This window comes from Schistocerca gregaria, chromosome X (genome assembly GCF_023897955.1).
Source record: "Schistocerca gregaria isolate iqSchGreg1 chromosome X, iqSchGreg1.2, whole genome shotgun sequence".
NCBI classification, from domain to species: Eukaryota; Metazoa; Arthropoda; class Insecta; order Orthoptera; family Acrididae; genus Schistocerca; species Schistocerca gregaria.
The window spans coordinates 243,870,057-243,892,904 of NC_064931.1; the positions used below are offsets into that span (position 1 = coordinate 243,870,057).

Genomic DNA, 22,848 nt, shown 5'->3' on the forward strand with positions numbered 1-22,848 from the left:
GTTTTAAATATCAAAGAATTAGCCCTAGAATTGCGAAGCATCAACATTTATGACTTATGTTACCTACAACTGCCAACGTCAAAATAATCAACCATTCGAGTTTATAATATTGATATACCATCTAATGACTAACTGAAGTTACTAAAATACACAGGGAAGCCTGTTTATTCAATTTGTTAATTTTTATGTTGATGTTGAGGTATTTTAGGCTACAAAGTTTATTTTAAACTCTTGCAAAGTCTGTAAACAGTCATTGAAAATGACATTTCCGGGGAAAAATTATGCAAATAAACCAGCAGAGGTTTATGACTTACTTGGAAATACAAGTGATTTTATTAACAGAGAACATGGTAAAATATTCAATAACAATTCTAAAAGTTAAAGTAATAGCGATATTTCGGAAAATAAATATATAGATCATAATTCATCACAGGAAATGAGGAGTCTTTGAATTCTCGAAGTGAAACACCACTAGTCATTTGTTTGGAAAAATTAAAAAATACTACAGATAACCGCCAGTTGAGAATTACACCTCCAGAGATATATTTTTTAAGTTTAGGTTTCATTCAGAGAAATGTGGGGTTCCAACTTGCCTAAAAATAGTAGGGCTAGCAAATATTTTAATTTTTTTTTCCACCAGACTTACAGTAACTGATGTTTTGCCTTGAATTTGCACAGAAATTAATGCATGGAATAATAAATCTTGGATTAAAATGTATGAATTTACTTGGTTAACATACTTTTAAGGTTCTTTAACTGTAACAGTTAAAACATTCAAAATTTAAAAATTTTCATAAATTCCCAGTTTTTGGGAATCTTCCAAGGCAAAGAAATATTTCTGGCAATATTCCCATTTTATAAGTTCCCTCCCACTGGGAATACACACAGCCTACATAACTGAACAGGACTCCTTACTGTAGACATAATACTGTTAATGGCTATGGCAAGGAGACTAACACTTTAAACACTGCACTGAGGGACACAATTCTCCTGCTCAAATAAGCTGACAGGGAGTCACCAACTTAGGTCCTAAAAAACCGCTAAAACAGGAAATACTGTATGAAGATTTGAAGGTGGCCACAAATCCACATAGCTGCAGTTGTGTACGAATGTGGTGTCTGCAATTAGTGTCATATGCCTCAGTGATATGTAAGAATATGCCAATACGGTGATGCATATGTAGGAAAGCCTGCTGAATGGCCACCTCTAACAGCGTCAGGTGGTTGGAAGTAGTATCCACACTTAAAATGGCTAGGGAGTTGTCTGGTCTCTAACAACCAGACCAGATGAAGGTTAACCATTTGCTCCAGGGCTTTCCTACACAGCTACAGGCGATACTCTGATAACTACTGCGACGTGTGCTGTCCATTTCTGGTTAGAGGAGAGGTATCAACAGTACCTCTCTCCACAAGTTGGGGAAGTTACCAGTCCACCATATAAGATTAAAAAATGCCAGAATGATTCCCTTTGACATTGCTGGTAAATGTCTAAGCATGCTGTACCACATATGGACATGAGTGGGTGCAGTATCACGAGCCTCAAATAGAGCTGATTCCAGCTCCTACATGGAGAAAGGACAGTTGTAAGTCCGTGACATGAAATACCAGATCCTGGCTGGCACTGACAGTAGTTTGTGCAAAATTTTCTGTCAGTGTCTGAGCGATATCTCTGGGCCCTGTTTGGAGACATCCCTGTTTAATCACTGCTGCTAGTAGTAAACAACTGCATTTACCAGAAATCTTCCTGATGGCTTCCCATGCTTTGGTAGAACAAGTGTAGCGACTGATAAGAGTCCACAAATGCTTGCCATGACTTTTCCTTGCTATCGAATTATGCCTCGATCCTTGGCTCCTGCAACATTAAATGCTGTAACGTTCTCTGCTGTTGGGCAGTACTTAAACCATCTAGTGCAGCACACCTGGCCCAGATTTCTGAGTGGCACTCACTGGTCCATCAAAGTACAGATCGCCTCTGAAGATGACCTGATGACTTCAGGATGGATAACATCAGCAGTATGATGGATCACCTGTGTAATGTGGTCCACCCACTCCTGGACACTGTTGTGGTGTTCAAACACAGCAAAATGTGTTAACAGTGTCCAGTTAGCTCTCCTAACCATCCATTTTGGTGGCTGCTCTTCAGGTAACAATATGTAAATGTGGAGTGGAAAGTGGTCACTAGATTGTAGGTAATCAAAGACTTCCCACTGAATAGAGTCTTCAAGGGCTGAAGAACAGGATGATACAAATGGTAGCACAGAAATTGGTTTGAGTACCTGTGATGAGTATGCACAGCTCATGAGACCCCATGAAGCTCTCCAAATCAACACAGAGGGCAAGTAGAGGTCTACTTCCAAAAACATGATGGGCATTGAAGTATCCCAATAGTAGAAATGGTTGGAGGAGTTGGATCTGTAAGATCTCAGAGCTTCAGAGTCTATTGCATTTTGCAGAGGCAGATAAAGAGAGCAAACAGTGATCCTCTGAGACATGTGAATTCCAATGGCAATGGCTTGCAGCTCAGTACCCAGAGGACGAATGTGGGATTGGTCTGCATATTGACAAACACAGCCATCCCTCCCTTGGCCCTTTCCCAAGTCAGTTCGTTCTTACAATAGAGCATATAGCTCCATAGTACAGGGGCATCAGACACTTTAAATGTGTTCCCTGCAAACAAGTGCAGGGGGCATTGCTGTGCTAGGAGTTGCAGTTCCTCCAAATGTTCTGAACCCATTAATGTTCCACTGTATAATGGGAGCCACCTATTATGGGACAGCACTTTAAGCATGACTTTCAGCCAAGAAGGGGAGCCCACAATGGGTAGAGGCTCAGTCTTTAGGCCAGATAATTGCTCTAGTCTGACATCTCCCCTGAAGATTTGAGAGAGACGTCGGATAGCATAATGTCAACATTGTCTGTTTACCTCCTGTCTCAGTGGGTGATTCTTTATATTCAACTTCAATTTTATGATCTGAGGCAGCTTTGGAGCCACAACCTCTGAAGTGGCAGTGGTTGTAGCAGTGCTGGGTGGTGCACAAGACTTGACCTGTGGAAGTCACAGGATATCAGCAACCACAACCTTTGCTGAAGCTCTGGGGAGGAGGGGCAGACTTCAAAGGAACTGCAGCAGCACAGGTGCACTGATATGCATTGATAAACAGAAGTGCTAGTGCTGATACTAGCGACCTCCACTTGTGTAGCAGCATCAGTTTTCTGGTCCGGCTGTTTCACAACGGAGGCAGCGAACATGGGCAACTGCATGGACTTCTTGGCTTCATCATAGGCTGGTTGTTTTCATTTCCTGGATCTTCCATTCCTCAAGGAAAACTTTGCAGTCTCTACTCCACACAGTGTGATCTCAGAGCAGCTGATGCACTTTAGAGGAGAGGATCAACCAACTCAATCATGGACAGCTTCATCTCATTTCCCCACAATGGCTTCTCCTTTGCAACCGAGAGTAGTGTGCCGAAATTGCACGCCGCAGTGGATTTGGGAAATAAGGCCATACACTGAGGCTCAATAAACCTGCCTCAACATGCCCTGGTAGTTTGGAACTGTTGAAAGTAAGGATAAAAGAAACTGATTTGACAAGATCTCCATCCACTCATTTCACAATGTTTTGTACATCGATAATGCCTTCCTGTGACCATTCAGCTTTCAGTTCTTCTCCAGAAATGTCAACCAGATCTCTGCAAGTCACAACACCTTTACTGTAATTCAATGTGTTGTGCGGTTCTCTTTCAATTGCATACTCCTCAAGGCAATGAGCTTCTCGGAGACACTTCATTTATTGGTAACTTGATGTTTTGACCAACAGTGTCCCACTTCACAATCACTTAACAGATTTTAACATGCCAGCAATACCTTCTAAGCCTTTCTGTATGTAAAATAGAGAAACTCTCTCAAAATCACCACCTTTTCTTTTAACAAAGGACAAGCTCTATAACTTAGATCAAATGATAAAACACACCCTCATGAATAAAACAAAACTAAATTGACCAATGAGGCGTTGTCAGATAAAATTAGCAGCAATGAGTCCGGTAAACCAGGATTTCATCACTGGGCAGTCAAAGGGTGACAGTGCACCAGAATATGGGCCACTTTCACACTGTCAACCGAGTGCTGCACCGACACTCAGGCGGGTGTTCACGGTGCAGAAATGAACTGTGGGTTGCCCAAGCGTGGTCAATGTGGAGCTGGCAGAGAACTGATTCCCTGCGAGAGGCCCGCGTGGAAGACTTCCACACATTCATAGTCTCCTCAACGGCACACAGTTTGTTGCGTGTATTGTTGTGCCATTCCATCTCCCAAAGCTGGAAAACCCTACGGCGTAAGTCAGAATGCAGGTTAAGTTCAGAGCTGACAATCTCCAGAAGCGGTTCCTACGTAGCCTGTTTGGCCTGCTGGCAAGTATGTTGCCTGGGATGCCGACATGTCCTGGGGTTCACACAAACACCACTGAACGACAGGACCAGTCCAAGACATAGATGGACTCCTGGATGGATGCTACCAAACAATGGTGAGTGTAGCACTGGTCGATAGATAGCTTGTATGCTGCTCAAGGTGTCAGTACACAGAAGAAACAATTCCCCAGGGCATGAACAGATATACTGAAGTGCATGAGGGATGGCCACCAGATCTGCAGTGAATACATTGCAGTCATCGGACAAGGAGTGCTGTTCAAAATGGCCTCTATGTACCCAGGTGAAGCCAACATGACCATCAGCCATCGAACCGTCTGTGTAGACCACTTCAGAGCCCCAGAACACGTCAAGAATCGAGAGGAAGTGACAGCGGAGAGCAGCAGGAGTAACTGAGTCCTTAGGGTAATGTGAAAGGGCCAGATGAATCTGCGGCCTAAGTGTACACCATGGACGAGTACGCAGATGGACCTGGATAGGTGGTGGTAAAGGAAAGGACTCCAGTTCAGACAGAAGGGATTGCACGTGAACCGCATTCATTAGCCCTGACCTGTACTGCCAATGAGGGAGATGAACTGCAGCAGGTGGAAAAAAAAAGACAGTAATTCAGATGCCAGCAGAACTACAAATGTTACAACATAACTGGCGAGTAGCTGTGCATGTTGGCTCTGCAATGGAGGGACTCCAGCCTCCACCAGGACACTGGTCACTGGATTCGTTCTAAAAGCTCCTGTCGCTAGGCAAACACCACAGTTGTGCACTGGGTCAAGTACACGCAATGCTGAGGGCACCACCGAAACAAATCAGACTCCCATAGTCAAGGTGGGATTAAACAAGGGCTTTGTAGAGCTGCTGCAGAGTAGATCAATCTGCACCCCACTCGGTGCTCAGGCAGTGGAGGGCACTGTGGTGCTGCCAACACTTCTGCTTAAGCTGACGAAGGTGAGGTAGCCAAGTCAATCAAGCATCAAAAACAAGTCCTAAAAAGCTATATGTCTCCACTACACTGAGTCCATCATGAAGCTAAAGTTGTGGTTCTAGATGCAAACTGGAATCTGTGGGCGAGAGTCCATGATCGTGCTTAGTGGCTGGTTCCCTGAAGGCAGCACTCAGCAACACCAGTGCTAGTGGAGCAGAACAAAATGCAAAAGTCGTCTGCATACAGAGAGGGTGAGACGGACGGCCCTACAGCTGCTGCTAGACCATTAATGGCCACTAAAAATAGAGATACACTCAATACAGCACTTTGCGGGACCCTTATTCTCCTGGATGTGGGTGAACTATGGGAGACAACAACTTGAGACACAGAAAGTAGCGCAGAGCAACAGGAAATTCTGGATAAAAATCTGGAGCGGGCCCCCGGGGAGCCCACCCATATAATATGGCAAGGATATGATGTCGCCATGTGGTGTCATACACTTTACGTAGATAAAAAAGATGGCAACAAAGTGTTGGCTTCTGGAAATGGCTGTTCAGATGGCAGACTAGGGAAACAAAATTATCAGTGGTAGAGCGTCCCTGGCAGAAGCCACCCTCCCCATGAGCCAGTAGGCCTTGTGCCACCAGGACCCAAGCCAACTACCTACACACCATATGTTCCAGTACCTTACAAACAATGTTAGTGGGGCTGATGTGTCGATAGCTATCCACATCAAGGAGGTTTTTGCCAGGTTTGAGCACCGGAACAATGGTGCTCTCCCGCCATTGCGATGGAAAGACGCCATCGCACCAGATCCAGTTGAAGACAAGGAGATGGCACTTGTTATCTGACTGTGGATCCGATCTGGCCCAGGAGCTGTGATGGGGCAATGTGCAAGTGCACTGAGGAGCTCCCACTCCATAAATGAGGCATTATAGGGGGATCACTGTCATATGTAGTGAATGAGAGGACTTTCCTTCACATCCGGCAATTGTGTGTGCGAAAGGCTGGGGGATAGTTCTCTGACGCAAAGGCTCGGGGATATTGCTCAGCAAAGTTCTTGGCAATCACATTTGCATCGGTACATAGCACGCCATTGATGGTAATTCCACGAACACCTGATGGGGTGTGGTACCCAAAAAGATTTCTGATCTTCATCCAGACTTGGGAAGATGACATATGGAACCCAATGGTACCTCTCCCAACACCCGTTTCCGTTGTTTTATAAGCTGGCGTAAACATGCACAGAGCCGCTTAAAGGCTATCGGATGCTCTGGGGAAGGATGTCGCTTATGTTGCTGTAGAGCTCGCTGACGCTCTAATTGCCTCAGCGACTTCCGGCAACCACCAAGGGACTGTCTTTCACAGGCTGCACCCTAAAGAGAAATGATTGCGGTAGTAACCTGCTCAACCATCACATCAATGTCACTAAGTGGGGGAGAGTCAACAGTGACAACAGTGATGCCAGAGGTGAATGTTTCCCATTCCACCTTGTTTAAAGCCCATCTGGGCAGGCATCCATGGGCCTGATGCCAGGGCAGTGATAGGAAGATGGGGAAATGGTCATGTGCTGTTCAGTGGGTAGATGGGAGAAGTCCTGGGCTGCAAATCAATAAATCAATGGCCGAGTAACTATCTCGAGCCACACTGAAATGTGGCAGAGGTCGAGTTCAGACAGGAAAGTTTAGACATCTCCACCTCAGCCAATAAGCACGGTGTCACCCCTCGAGGAATTATCGGCGTTAAAATCTCCCAAAAGTAAGACAGGTTTAGGGAGTTGATCAATTAATGCAGCTAATACATTCATGGGTACTGCACCATCTGGAGGAAGATATACATTGCAGACAGTTATTGCCTGCGTCACCCGTATTCTGACAGCCACAGCTTCAAGAGGGGTTTGAAGGGGCACAGGTTCACTACAGACTGAGTTTAGCAAATATACACCAACTCCACCTGACACTAGATTATAGTCGCTACAGTTCCTATAATATGCCCAATAGCCACAGAGGGCAAAGGTCCACATTGCCAGGAACCAGGTTTCCTGGAGGGCAATGCAGAAAGCAGGTGTAAAGCTTAACAGTTGCCATAGCTCAGACGGGCAGTGGAAAAAAACCACCGCAATTCCACTGGAAGATGACATTGTGAGACTGGGACGGCATGAAACATTTAATGAGGCAGTTTACACTTTAAAGTTACCTACTGCCACCAACGTTTTGCCTGACTGGTCTATATCCATTATGTCTGAGGGTCCGGCGAGATCCAGAATGTCCACCCTATCCTCAGACGCAGAGCTTGCAGGTAGCGGTGGTGTGGGTGCCACTGCTAGTTTCTTGTTCTTAGGGGTAGTCTTTTTCGATTTCTTGCACTGTTCCTTGGGTTTCACTGGCTGGGAGGACTTCACTGAATCAGTCTCAGACTGAGGATGAGCGTGAAGCCCTACGACTAGCTGCTTTTGGGCTCTTCAGCAGCTGGCAGGTGTCATCTTTCCCACTAGCAGAAACTTGGGACCCATTCCTAGTGATAGGAGCCGAAGAAGCCTTATGCTTCTCTGGCTCCGAAGTCTGGACTGAAATCCCAAACGGTAGGGGTGGGATGAGGGGGGGTTGCTCTCAAAGTAGGTGGTGTGGGAACAACAGGGAGCGAAGTGGCCCCTGCCATCAAAGGGGCAGGTGTAGTGCCCCAATTCTGAGAGGCAATAGGAATTCGAGGAACTGATGGGGCGAGAACTGTTCTCGTAGTGGTTGTTTATGAGGTCGCCATATTCACAGGATGTAGGTGCTCAAATTTCCTCTTAGCCTTAGTGCAGGTCAGTCGGTCCAGGGTCTTTTTTGTTATTGTTTTAAAGCACAAAACTGCTACGGTCATTAGTGCCCAGTCTGTGACTTAGGAAAATGTAAAAAACCAAACTGGAAACCAGCAGCAATGGTAGTGAAACTCATAAAAGTGGGGAAACTAAAAACAGAAAGAAAGCTTAAAAAACCACTATAGAAGGGGGGGGGGGGGGGGGGGGAGAGGTTGTTTGTCCCCAAAACAAGCTTCAAATGACTAACATCTCATTGACACAAACTCTAGAACGCCATCGGCTGAGTGCATGTCATCTGCTAAAAATTGAAGATATATCAGGCGACAGCTGTAGACGGGCATGTAACGGAATAAAATAGGGCACTCAAGTAAAAGGTGTCTCACCGTCCACAGTTGAGAGCAGTGGGGACAAAGCGGGGGAAAATTGCCACTTGAAAATGTCGATGGCTAAAAACAGTGCCCTATCCGGAGTCTACTTAAAATTACCTCCTCCAAACGACAAGATCGGGAGGAAGAGGTCCAAGCAAAGGGAAGAGCTTTCATGTCCCACAATTTATTATTGGGAAGTGTCAACGAATGCGCATGCCATAAAAGAGCAACACGATGACATAAAACACTCCATAGATCAGTGAAGGGAACCATGTGAACAGCAGGCTGAAGAAGAAAGACTTAAGCCTTGGCCACTGTATCGGCCACCTCATTTCCACAGATCCTGGGATCCAGAGGAACGCCACAGAGATGACCCCAAGTGGAGCAAGTGGAGGCAGTCCTGAATCCAGAGGACCAGAGGGTGGACAGAGCTTGGAGACTGAGGGGAGAGCTGAGCGAATCTAAGCATATTATATACTGTATCCGCAGATGGTGACAGATGTATTGGGCAGCCTCGAGAACAGTGTAAATCTCAGCAGTAAAAACCGAACACTGGTCAGGAAGCCGAAATCTATTAGGGGTGTCGCTAACAATATAGGCACTCCCAACACCAAACAATGTTCTTGGGTCATCAGTGTAAATAATTGTGGCATCCTTCATTTGTGCTCATCGAGCAGGAAATGCCTGACGATAAACAAGAGAAGGGGTACCATCCTTGGAAAACTGACAAAGGTCAGGGAGCAAGCAGGTCTGAGGCTGCAGCCAAGGTGGTGCTGTATCCCACTTAGGAAAGTGGAAGGAAAGAACGTAGCAGCTGATGGAAGTGGACTCCCGGTGGAAGTAGAGAGGAAGGGCAGCCTGCATACCCTAAATCCATGGAGGCGTCTAAAATAATTTCATGGGCCGGATTAGCAGGCATGGAAGACAGATGGCTAGCATAACGACTCAGAAGGCCAGCTCGCCGATTGGACAGCGGAGGTCCAGCAGTCTCAGCATAGAGGCTTTTCACAGGGCTGGTGTAAAAAGCTCCAAACACTAAATGTAATCCACAGTGGTAGAGTCTAGACACCGAAGAATTGACGGCCAAGCAGAGGAATAAACCATGCTTCCATAGTCCAATTTCAAGTCCCATCTGAGAGGAGAAGATTGACGTCTAGTAAGGTGGCACGAGTTTTTATATTTGGGCTACCCTTTTATACCTTCTACTGTGTGCGTTTTAACTTCCTTGTTTTATAGTTAGACTATGAACTGCTAGGCTGCAGACAGCTCCCTGCTCTCCCCTTAGCTGCTAGACAATTCCCCCAACCCCCTCCCTGCTTCTTGCCTCTCTCCATCCCTCACCCCACCCCACCCTGCATCCACACATCACTGCGGTAAATTCATCATGGGCCGGACAAGAGCTGGCAGTCCACAGAGCACAATGTAGAAGTGTGTGTGTTTGGTGATGGTTGTTGGGATGTTTAAGGGGGACTAAACAGCTAAAGTCATCAGTCCGCCATTCCAAAAACAGGCGAGACGAAAGTTTAAGGAGCAGGAAAACCCCAAGGGGGAGGAGACACTCCCCCAGTCACTGAAAGAACACAAATGTGGTAGCAAACACTAGAGACAAGAAGAGTGCAGACGAACACCGGACAGAAAGAAATGGAAGAAAAGAAGAGGGCCGGAGACTGGTTGACTGACCATGAGAACAAAAAAGGGAAAGAATCAACCATCCGAATACACACTAAAATCTGCAACCAATTATGAGATACTCGAGGACAAGAGACAAAGAAAGGGAAAGGTGCAGGACCTCCATAAATGGAACCATAAAAAGGACTACCACAGATAAAATTTAAAACGTCGTCAGCCATGGAGCCATCGTCGCATAAAACCAAAGGCAACGTGCTCGGGAGATTAAAAGACTGCCAGAGGGTGCGCAGTCGGACACGCCAACAAAACGTGGGCGACCGTCAACCGGGACCCACACTGACATAGCGGGGGATCCTCCTGACGCAGAAGATGTCCATGCGTCAGGTAGGTACGGCCGATGCGGAGCCGACACAGGATGACAGAGTCCCTGCGAGAAGCCCGCAGGGAGGACCGCCACACATTGGTTGTCTCCTTAACAGTCCTCAGTTTATTCGGCGATGTCAGGCTACGCCACTCATCATGCCACATCCCAAGCACCTTATGGCGCAACGCCAGCTGCCAATCACGAGCTGGGAGGCCGATCTCCAAAGCGGGGACGTCTATCGCCCCTTTGGCCAGCCTGTCAACACGTGCGTTGCCCGGGATGCCAACGTGACCTGGCGTCCAAACAAAGACCACCGAACGACCAGAGCGGGTAATGGCAAAAACAGACTCCTGAATAAAGGATACCAGAGGAGAAGAGGTATAGCAGTGATAGATAGCCTGGAGGCTGCTCAAGTCACTGTAGATGATGATGGACGTACCTGAGCAGGAACGCATATGCTCAAGAGCGCACAATGTGGCCACCAGCTCTGCAGTAAAAATACTGCAGCCAGCCGGCAAGGAGTGCTGTTCAACATGGGCAGTGTGAGCAAAAGCATACGCAGTACGACCATCTACCAGGGAACCATCACTGTAGACAGGCTCACAGCCTGAAAATGAGGCAAGGAGCGGAAGAAAACGGTTGTGTGTGTGTGTGTGTGTGTGTGTGTGTGTGTGTGTGTGTGTGTGTGTGTGTGTTTCACCTACAAGCTTGCAAAACAAAATTCATTCCAAAAGCTAGTAAAGCTCTGTACCTTTTGTTTGTGTACATACTGACAACGCACCCCTTCTGCCTCTCGCTGAGTCATTTCCTTTATTCCTAAATAACAAGCAATAACTAAGGTAAATGTCATCCTTTTGTCAGACAGAATGTAAAAAAAGGGAGGGGGGTTACATGAATCAACATTACGAACCTGCAGATATTCTCATAGGTAAGGCAACCACAGCTATGAATCATTATTTTTGGTATAAATAAATCTCTACAGCTGTGTTTAGTCTTATTTTTTTGTATCACTACTGGTATTGTGGCACTAATGGCCACATCTTCAGCTGAAAATGTAATGAAACATTAAAGCACAAATGCTCGGAACATTGTACCCCACATTCGCTGTCCATCAGAACGAAACACTGCTACAAGGTGGTATGTAATGTAACAACAAAGCTGGATTCCTATATGGCGCATGGGTCCACTTCTCTGGTCTATACGCAGTCGCGAACAGGGAACACGGCAGCATGCTCTGTCACACTCATATAAAGCACTTGTTTGTAAGGAGTAGAATCCTGGGAAATGACAAGAAGATGGAAACCACCTAAACAAATTTTTTGCGAAGTAGTTTCAATATGACAGAAGATCTTGAGGAAATTATGAGGCAAATGAAAACTTCCATATACATCAGTGAAGAGGTGGGAAAAATGGCATTTAAAATAGTATGGGCATGTGATGAGAACAGAGGAAGGATGATGGCTGAAACAAGTACTATATTAGCAACCTCCAAAAAAAGAAATGAACGAGGAAGACCTGGTGCAGAATGGAAAAATCAAGTGGTGGAGGATACGCAACACAGACATTCAAAAGAACAGACATACAAGGAGTGAGAGAGACTTTAAATAAGGTTGGTATGAAAAGGGCTAAAGACATGTAAGCAAGTTGGGGGGGGGGGGGGGGGGGAAGCAACTCTGAGCAGTCTGTGGTCATACTCATTTCAGAATTTGACAATTCTTACAATGCACTGCTGAGAAATGGTGGGTTTGCTGCTTTTTCGCTGGGTACTTGTAACCAGCTGTTTATACATGCTGTAATTTTTATCACAATTCTGAATGAGAGTTACATAGCCCCTCAACCTCCCCTTTAATCCCCACCCCCCTCTCCACCACTGTATGGTACTGCCCACAAAGCAGCCAGATGATATTTATCATTATCAAAAACCTTATAAGTGTACCTTGGAATAGGATGGAACCTTGGAACAGAGAAATTGCTAAACACATTGGTTTACTAGTCAGCACATGGAATGTCAGAAGTCTATACAGACCACGAGCTGCCAAACTTGTAGTGTCAGAGTTGGAGGAATATAAAGTTTATGTCAATGCATTAGAGGAAACTATTAAACAGTGTGAGAATGAGATTTTACTCAATAATAAATTAGTAATCTTATGTGGCTGTGAAGAGAATGTAAAGCATGAATATGGAACAGGATTTGTAGTGAGTGTGTGTTGGTATGGCAACTGAGGGGCTTCAGTACAACAAACAAGAAAATATATCTCACTGTAAGCCCTAAGTAGGGAGCTGTAAAACTTGTTAAAGCATATGCACAAACAGACTCAAGAAATGCAGAGAAAGGTAAATTTTTTGAAGAACTACAAAAACAGTGGAAAGCATTGGCACAGCAAATATTCACATCATTTTGGGAGAATTCAATGTCAAATTGGAAGAGAAAGGCATAAGTAGGTTAACAGTCAGGAAAAAAAAAAAAATGACTGTGTCAAACTAATTTTGCATTGAGCTCAAACCTTATGGTGAGCTTGATGACCTTCCCTACAAATGGATCCACAAAGGGACTTCCCAGATGGTGATAGTACCGATCAAATAGATCAAATGCTCACAGACTAGAGGTACACATGATGACATATTAGATCTTACAGAGGGCTGATACAGACAGTTAACTAGTAATCAGTAAATTACAACTACAGTTGTGCTAAAATAGAAGGAGCAAGAACTTGGTCAGGAGACAGTTTGATGTTAAGAAGCTTAAAGACCCAGAGTTGTGTCACCAGTATAATATCAGAGTGCATAACTAACATGTCAAATCCTAATTATGAAATAAGTGTTGATGATCAATGGAACAACAAAAGTCACGCTTCAGTGACATATAAATAAGCTGTGAATGCCTGGCAGAGAGGAAGGGAAACACACATGCTGGATACAAATTATGCGGAAAAACAGTAAGTAGTGAAGAGAATTAAAAAGAAAGAAGCAGGGTTCCGGGGACAGTGAAAAAATCCTTGAGCAACATGAGTGACAGAGGCCAAATACAATATGTGACTGCAGGAAAATGTTCCAAATGATTAAACCTGTGAGGAGCAGTCAAAGGAATGAACTGTCAGCTAATAAGGACGGAAATATGCTAACACACAACTAAATACTTCTGGACAGGTGCAGGGAACATTTTGAGGAATTGCTGAATGTTTAAGATCCTGATGTCTTGCCAGAAGGGAGAATTACAGAGGATGTAGAGCAAAAATAAATTTAAGTGACTCAACAGGATGTATAAAGTGCAATTAGCAAATTGAAGAACAATAAGGGGCCCTAGAGGAGATAGGATAACAGGAGAGATGTCGAAGCCAGGAGGTGAAACACTTCAGAAAGAGAGATACAATCTCTTAAGTATGGAGTAAGGAAGAGATTCCACAAAAGAGTGGAAGTTGGTACCATTATCCATTGCACTAAAAGAACAGTAACAGGAAACGTAACTACCAAGGTACATCTCTGCCAAGTGCGCCATACAAAGTGCTGTAGTTAATAATTCATGACAAGCCAAAGACATTTGCTGAAGATAAATGTGTCTTAAGGTAAACTTTCAAACAGAAATATGAATTACTGATCAATTTTAACCACGAGTCAAATCTGGGAGAAATGCTTGGAATTCAAAAATTGGTTTAGAGAAACATTTACATATTTCTCAAAGGATTATGATATTTTACACAAAGTATGCACAACATCCTATGGTAGCTTACCATACCTAGGAAGTTAATTCTGAGACTGTGTGTACAGCACACAACAAAGCCAAGGTGAAATGCCAGGGGGAGTTGTTCCAGCTATTCAGCATCAGAATAGGTGTGATACAAGGCAATATCACACCACCATTGCTTTATAATTTGGTCCTAGAAAATGTAATTTATAAAAAGAAAAGAGGCAAAGGGTTGAAGCAAAACTGAAGAACATAATTAGGACATGCAGAGAACACAGCAGCCATGGAAGAGTTAGGGAAGAGTCACAGAAAGAAAAGAAGGAAAATGTACGTGGCTTAGAGAAGAACAGTGGTAAAATTGGACTTTATGTTAACAGAGAGAAGGCAAATGATAGAAGTATTCAGAGAAGCCCTGCGTAACACCCCATTACAGGTAGTAAAGTGGAGCATAGCCCCAGTGAAAATGTTTTAAATACGTCAGCACCACCTCGGCACCTGGTTAAGCATTCACAACTTAAAACAAAAAATTTATCAACATTATGCCAATGGGCATAAAACTGATTTCAGCCTGAAGCAGATAAAATAAAAAATCTGTCAATTAGATGAAACCTAAAGCCTATAGTGCAGTGATGGTACCAGTGTCATTACATTGGTCAAACCTTAAGCACCACAAAAAAGGTGATGAGAACTTTTTTGACCTGGCAGGGCACATTGCTAGGAGGTTGAAGCTGTGCTTATTCCAAAATCTAACAGTACCTTTTCAAGTAGAAGACCAAGCAAGCATTGGGAGGATGACTTGTAGAAAGGATTTCAGCAACTGGGTGTCCATGAGAACAGTATCCAAAATGCCCAAGATCGTCTTCTATGGCAGAAGATTTTAAGGCTGGCACAATCTTCATGTTATGAGACTGCCAACATGCATGCATGATAAACGTATGTAATGTGCCAATAGACTTTTTCTATTTGACTTATGTAGCAGTGTGTTTTTCTGAATTCACCTTTCAGTTTTATATTTTGTAATATGAAGTATGTTAAATACAGTGTGTATGGAGATATTGGGCTATGCCAAGATCAGTGTTTTACGACAAACTTTACTTCAAATTCACATTCATTGGGTTCAACTTGCTACCAAATTTGTCACCTTCCAATCCAGATGCAAATGTTGGATTGCACTCTACAGATAACTCTGTCACTAAAACAAAGATTTCACAGATAGCACTATGGTACCATTAAAGAAATTGCACAATGGCACTACACCATCTCTTCTATCTAGTCATAATATATTTAACAGACTCAATTTAAAAAGACAAATTTCTTAGGTTCACCAAAACAGTTAACCTTCAAATGAATCATTAGTTGTATCAGAGGGAAAATGCACTTGCAACAAATGGAACATTTCTAGATTGTTGTGTACTTGCTTTCAGGAAGTACAATTTCCAACACTACCTACGTGCACAAATTACAGTAGAAAAAACTAATGTGGGATGGAATAAAATGTTTGATTCTCAGGCAATGTGGCACTGACTACAGGAATAAAAGGGTAATATATGGTCTTCATCTGAAGCAGACTGTAATAGTTTACACCACAATGGAATGGAACAAAAATCCAGAAAAAAAAAGAATAGCACAATACAGCACTGCTCACTTTCACTACTGACATTAGTTGTACATCTATACAATAGATTTACAATTCACATAAGTACACAGCAGACGATTAATAGAACCACTGTCACTATTTCTCAACTGTTCCAATATCAAACAGCACAGGAGGAAAATCAACGAAATCTTTCCACTCAACCTCTGATTCTCCCCTATTTTTACAATGATTTCTCTCCATGAAAGTGGGAGTTATCAAAACATTTTGGCATTCAGAGAATGGTTCCAATTTAAGATTTCCGTAATTATAATCCCAAAGTATTTAGCTGAACCACAACCATTAAATTTGTACAATTTATTATGTAACTGAAATTTAACATTTTTTTATTTCTCTAGTGGAAGACCTTACACATTTTATTGCTAGGGTCAAGTGCAACTTATCACACATTACAGATATCTAAATTATTTCACAGTTTGTTCTAACCTTGTCATGTCTTTCCTTGAAAGTAAATGGCATCATCTGCAAACTATCTAAAAGGGCAGCTCAGATTGTCTCCTAAATCATTTATATAGATTAAGATTAGTACAGGGCCTAGAACATGTTTTTGGGGAATGCCAGATATTACTTCAGTTTTGCTAAATGACTCACCACCAGTTACTACAAACTGTTTGCTTCCGAAGGAAATCACAGATCCAGTGGCCCAATAGAAGATAGTCCATGGGCACAAAACTTCTTTAGATGCCGCTTGTGAGGAATGGTGTCATAATCCTTCCGAAAATCTAAAAATATCGTATATGTCCCAAAATCTTACAATTAGTGTGATATATGGGTCTACAAGTTAGTGGATTACTACCCCCTCTTTTTTGTATGAACAGATATAGAAGGAAGATGCAAGCAAGACGTAGCATAATTTTTTCCTATTAAAAGGACAGCAGTTAACATCCAGTACTCTGACTATAGGTACGTCTCTCGCATTGTCAACGGGGGTCAAGGGAAGTGTCTTTTTCCTCCACTTTTTTTCCCTCGTCATTGTGTGTTTCTGGATCGTGGTGCGTTTTCTTTTACTGTTATATTTAGCTTGTCCCCTCCCTAAAACCCCCAATTTCCTGCGGCTGTAATGTTGGTTTGATTGAAATTTTAGAGGAATATGTTATTGTGTTATTTATACGTATTATCGTGCTTTTTGCCGTGTTTGTGTAGTGACATCATTGGCGCCATATTGGAGATGCTTTGAAAAGCAATTTCCGCCATATTAATGGAGTCATTGGTCAAAGCAGACGGGTGGAATCAGACACTTCCGCAATCCTCCTGCAAGCCCCCATATGATGTATGGTGAAGTGTACCTTGTACCACTGCTAATCATTCCCTTTCCTGTACCATCAGCAATTTGAATGAGGAAAAAAACTACTGCATGCAACCTTCCGTATGAGTCCTAATTTCTCCTGTACCGTCCTCGCAATCCAAGACGTACGTTGGTTGTAGTATAGGCGTTCTGCATTCGGTAACTAAATGCCGATTCCTAAATTTTCTCAAAAGTATTTTGCACATAGAACAGTCTTCCCTCTCACGATTCACATTTGTGTAATATTCGCACACCTATGAATTGCTTTGATTTCTTCCTTTAACCTAACTTGGCAGGTGATCCCAACGCTCTAGCACTACTCAATAATTGGTTGCACAGGTGTTCTGTACACGATCCCCTTCATAGATCAGCCACACTTTGCTAGCATTCGCCCAATATATCAAAGTCGACATTTCGCCTTCCTACTGTTGTTGTTGTGGTTTTCAGTCCTGAGACTGGTTTAATGTAGCTCTCCATGCTACTCTATCCTGTGCAAGCTTCTTCATCTCCCAGTACCTACTGCAACCTACGTTCTTCTGAATCTGCTTACTGCATTCATCTCTTGGTCTCCCTCTACGACTTTTACCCTCCACAGTGCCCTCCAATACTAAATTGGTGATCCCTTGATGCCTCAGAACATGTCCTATCAACCGATCCCTTCTTCTGGTCAAGTTGTGCCACAAACTTCTCTTCTCCCCAATCCTATTCAATACTTCCTCACTAGTTATGTGATCTACCCATCTGTTCTTCAGCATTCTTCTGTAGCACCACATTTCGAAAGCTTCTATTCTCTTCTTGTCCAAACTATTTATCGTGCATGATTCACTTCCATACATGGCTACACTCCATACAAATACTTTCAGAAATGACTTCCTGATACATAAATCTATACTCGATGTTAACAAACTTCTCTTCTTCAGAAACACTTTCCTTGCCATTGCCAGTCTACATTTTATATCCTCTCTACTTCGACCATCATCAGTTATTTTGCTCCCCAAATAGCAAAATTCCTTTACTACGTTAAGTGTCTCATTTCCTAATCTAATACCCTCAACATCACCGGACTTAATTCGACTACATTCCATTATCCTCGTTTTGCTTTTGTTGATGTTCATTTTATATCCTCCTTTCAAGACACTATCCACTCCGTTCAACTGCTCTTCCAAGTCCTTTGCTGTCTCTGACAGAATTACGATGTCATCGGCGAACCTCAAAGTTTTTATTTCTTCTCCATGGATTTTAATACCTACTCCGAATTTTTCTTTTGTTTCCTTTACTGCTTGCTCAATATACAGATTGAATAACATCGGGGAGAGACTACAACCCTGTCTCACTCCCTTCCCAACCACTGCTTCCCCTTTCATGTCCCTCGACTCATAACTGCCATCTGGTTTCTGTACAAATTGTAAATAGCCTTTCGCTCCCTGTAGTTTACCCCTGCCACCTTCAGAATTTGAAGGAGAGTATTCCAGTTCACATTGTCAAAAGCTTTCTCTAAGACTACAAATGCTAGACACGTGGGTTTGCCCTTCCTTAATCTAGTTTCTAAGATAAGTAGGGTCAGTATTGCCGCACGTGTTCCAACATTTCTACGGAAGCCAAACTGATCTTCCCCAAGGTCAGCTTCTACTAGTTTTTCCATTCGTCTGTAAAGAATTCGTGTTAGTATTTTGCAGCTGTGCCTTATTAAACTGATGGTTCAGTAATTTTCACATCTGTCAACACCTGCTTTCTTTGGGATTGGAATAATTATATTCTTCCTGAAGTCTGAGGGTATTTCGCCTGTCTCATACATCTTGCTCACCAGATGGTAGAGTTTTGTAAGGACTGGCTCTCCCGAGGCCGTCAGTAGTTCCAATGGAATGTTGTCTACTCTGGGGGCCTTGTTTCGACTCAGGTCTTTCAGTGCTCATCAAACTCTACACGCAGTATCGTATCTCCCATTTCATCTTCATCTACATCCTCTTCCAATTCCATAATATTGTCCTCAAGTATATCGCCCTTGTATAGACCCTCTATATACTCCTTCCACCTTCCTGCTTTATCTTCTTTGCTTAGAACTGGGTTCCCATCCGAGCTCTTTATGTTCATACAAGTGGTTCTCCTATCTCCGAAGGTCTCTAATTTTCCTGTAGGCAGTATCTATCTTACTCCTATTGAGATAAGCCTCGACATCCTTACATTTGTCCTCTAGCCATCCCTGCTTAGCCATTTTGCACTTCCTGTCAATCTCATTTCTTAGACGTCTGTATTCCTTTTTGCCTGCTTCATTTACTGCATTTTTATATTTTCTCCTTTCGTCAATTAAATTCAATATTTATTCTGTCACCCAAGGATTTCTACTAGCCCTTGTCTTTTTACCTATGTGATCCTCTGCTGCCTTCACTACTTCATCCCTAAAAGCTACCCATTCTTCTTCTACTGTATTTCTTTCCCCCATTCCTGTCAATTGCTCCCTTATGGTCTCCCTGAAACTCTGTACAACCTCTGGTTCTTTCAGCTTATCCAGGTCTCATCTCCTTCAATTCCCACCTTTTTGCAGTTTCTTCAGTTTTAATCTACAGGTTATAACCAATGGATTGTGGTCAGAGTCCACATCTGCCCCTGGAAATGTCTTACAATTTACAACCTGGTTCCTAAATCTCTGTCTTACCATTATATAATCTATCTGAAACCTTTTAGTATCTCCAGGCTTCTTTCATGTATACAACCTTCTCCCATAATTCTTGAACCAAGTGTTAGCTATGATTAAGTTGTGCTCTGTGCAAAATTCTACCAGGCGGCTTCCTTTTTCATTTCTTTGCCCCAGTCCATATTCACCTACCACGTTTCCTTCTCTCCCTTTTCCTACTACCAAATTCCAGTCACCGATGACTTAAATTTTCATCTCCCTTCACTATCTGAATAATTTCTTTTATTTGATCATACATTTCTTCAATTTCGTCATCTGCAGAGCTAGTTGGCATATAAACTTGTACTACTGTAGTAGGTGTGGGCTTCGTATCTATCTTTGCAACAATAATGCGTTCACTATGCTGTTTGTAGTAGCTTACCCGCATTCCTATTTTCCTATTCGTTATTAAAGCTACTCCTGCATTACCCCTATTTCATTTTGTGTTTATAACCCTGTAGTCACCTGACCAGAAGTCTTGTTCCTCCTGCCACCGAACTTCACTAATTCCCACTGTAACTTTAACCTATCCATTTCCCCTTTTTACATTTTCTAACCTACCTGCCCGATTAAGGGATCTGACATTCCACGCTCCAAGCCGTAGAACGCCAGTTTTCTTTCTCCTGATAACGACATCCTCTTGAGTAGTCCCCACCCGGAGATCCGAATGGGGGACTATTTTACCCAAGAGGACGCCATCATCATTTAATCATACAGTAAAGCTGCATGCCCTCGGGAAAGATTACGGCCGTAGTTTCCCCTTGCTTTCAGCCATCCGCAGTACCAGCACAGCAAGGCTGTTTTGGTTAGTGTTACAAGGCCAGATCAGTCAATCATCCAGACTGTTGCCCCTGCAACTACTGAAAAGGCTGCTGCCCCTCTTCAGGAACCACAAGTTTGTCTGGCCTCTCAACAGATACCCCTCCATCGTGGTTGCACCTACGGTACGGCTATCTGTATTGCTGAGGCACGCAAGCCTCCCGACAAACGGCAAGGTCCATGGTTCATGGGGGGAGGGCCTTCCTACTACTGTCATCAATAGTTCGTTCTATTTCATATCGCTTAGCAACAACATGCTTACATAAGTTAAAATGTAAAGTAGAGATCGCGATCTTGACTTAATTTTAACTTAAATATAGCATCAGGTCGCTGATCTCCACAGACTATCTTGTCTAAATTTATGGACATACTTAAGACATTTAACCAACCTGTGCCAAGCAGCACACCACTAATACTGTATTCGTACATGACGGGTTTATTTTTCCATCTCCTGCGCATTTTTCTACATTTAGAGAAAGTTGCCATTCATCACGCCACACAAAGAATTTGTTTGTCATCCCGTACCTTTCTACAGAAAGCCAACGACACTTTAAAGTACGATATAGCGTCAACAACAAACAGACGAAGAATGCTCACCACAGACTATGAACCTCGATAGCAGGAGTGCAAGGGAAAGGCATGTTTGGAGTACAGCTAGCTAGCTAGCGACGTGTATTGATGTGAAATGATTAATAGCCTTCGAATTTTTGGTGTGAGGAATGTAAGAATCAAAAACTTCATGCAATGAACCAACGAGGAAAAATTAATCAAACGTTTGGGCGCATATTTCGACTGATGACGTCTAGAGCTAGATGGATGGTTTGTGTGTGTGACGATTACCGGTAGTGCATTTACTATCCATAAATTTTCATTAAGAATGGGACTTACATGACATTGCTATCCCAGTGAGTGAAGTCTCCTATACTCCATTTCCACCTTTGTTACAGTTAAACCAGACAGTACGTCAAAAACTTTAATGATGACACTACAAATGTAATTTCGTATATTGCGCTTACCGATGGAAACTCCTACATTTACTTCTATCTCACAAAACATAAAACACTTTGACTGCCACAGGTGCACTACGAATCACCGCGCTGAAATACATGTTGCGTGGAAGAAGTACAATTTTACTTACGTGTCCTACCCCTTCCTTATGAATGAGGAACGGAATGTTATATTGCGTATCGATGATTAACGGATAGCGTTTTACTGTTTCTGCAGCCGAGATAAATTTTGCATATCCATTAGCTTTATTTGTAAAGTAAAAATGATTCGGTTCACCTTTCTTAAGAGTGCCGTACACAAACACTTTATGCAATGCCATTTGGCGGCTCTTGCTAACCACCGTTGTAAACACTAATCCCAAATGCATGACTTAACATGTCATCTTCACAACACATGCTGTACTCTTGCAAATCGACACACGACTCAGTCGAAGCTCGAATCGGCTATCGACAATCTGTGACTATACAACTCTTTGGAAAATTGATTGTAGTGGCAGCCAGATAATTTTTGTTTTTCTTTGTCGTTATTTCATCCGCTCTCGCCCATATCGGCGGGCGGTTGGGCTGACAGTGGTACATTCAGCACACTCTTCACCCAAAGGCCAAATATAAACTAACTGAGACGAAACAAACACTAAAATTAGGGTGTACTGTATACAAGCGAATACAAAAAATTTAAAACTAAAATTAATGGACTTTTTATGTATAGAAAGCACGAATTTCTTTCTTTTGAATTTAAAACAGTAATAATAAAACGGTAAAAGGAATAACACTAAGAGGACAGTTAAAAAATTTAAACCATGTCATAAAACACTGATTTTTAAAAGAAGCACTTTACTGTCACTACAACTGGAGGGACCTGCTCTGGGACAGGTTGTCTGGTGTTGACGGGGAGAAGGTTTGGCACTGAGGAGGGTGGAGGTATAAGGATGGATGACACACACACCCACTATCGCTTCAGCTCTAGACTTAGGCACTCAAAATACGTGCTCAAACGTTTGATTAAATTTTTTCTTTGTGACATTTTTCCCCGACAGTTCAGTACGGGAAGTCAAAAAGGGAGGAGTAGTTGGTGGTATCGATAAGGCCATAATTTGATGGGGGGAAAGGGGAGCAGGGAATGAATTAGTGAAAGGGGCAAGTGGTACCGAAATAGGGGGAGGGAAGGACAAAGGAGCCCTGATGAGGTGAAATGGGTGGGGTGGATTTATTGTTGGCAGAACAGGT

The 22,848-nt window shown here is 43.1% G+C and overlaps 1 protein-coding gene across 1 annotated transcript in view; it reads right to left on the minus strand.

Annotated features, from left to right (window-relative positions):
* The window catches only part of LOC126299046 (putative gamma-glutamylcyclotransferase CG2811), a 32,411-nt gene extending 10,381 nt beyond the window's left edge, over positions 1-22,030 (minus strand). The window contains exon 1 of the mRNA XM_049990698.1: positions 21,753-22,030. Within this exon, the coding sequence (XP_049846655.1) occupies positions 21,753-21,989 (237 nt within the window). The 5' untranslated portion in view covers positions 21,990-22,030. The remainder of the gene's footprint in view (positions 1-21,752) is intronic.
* Positions 22,031-22,848: the final 818 nt, after the last annotated feature.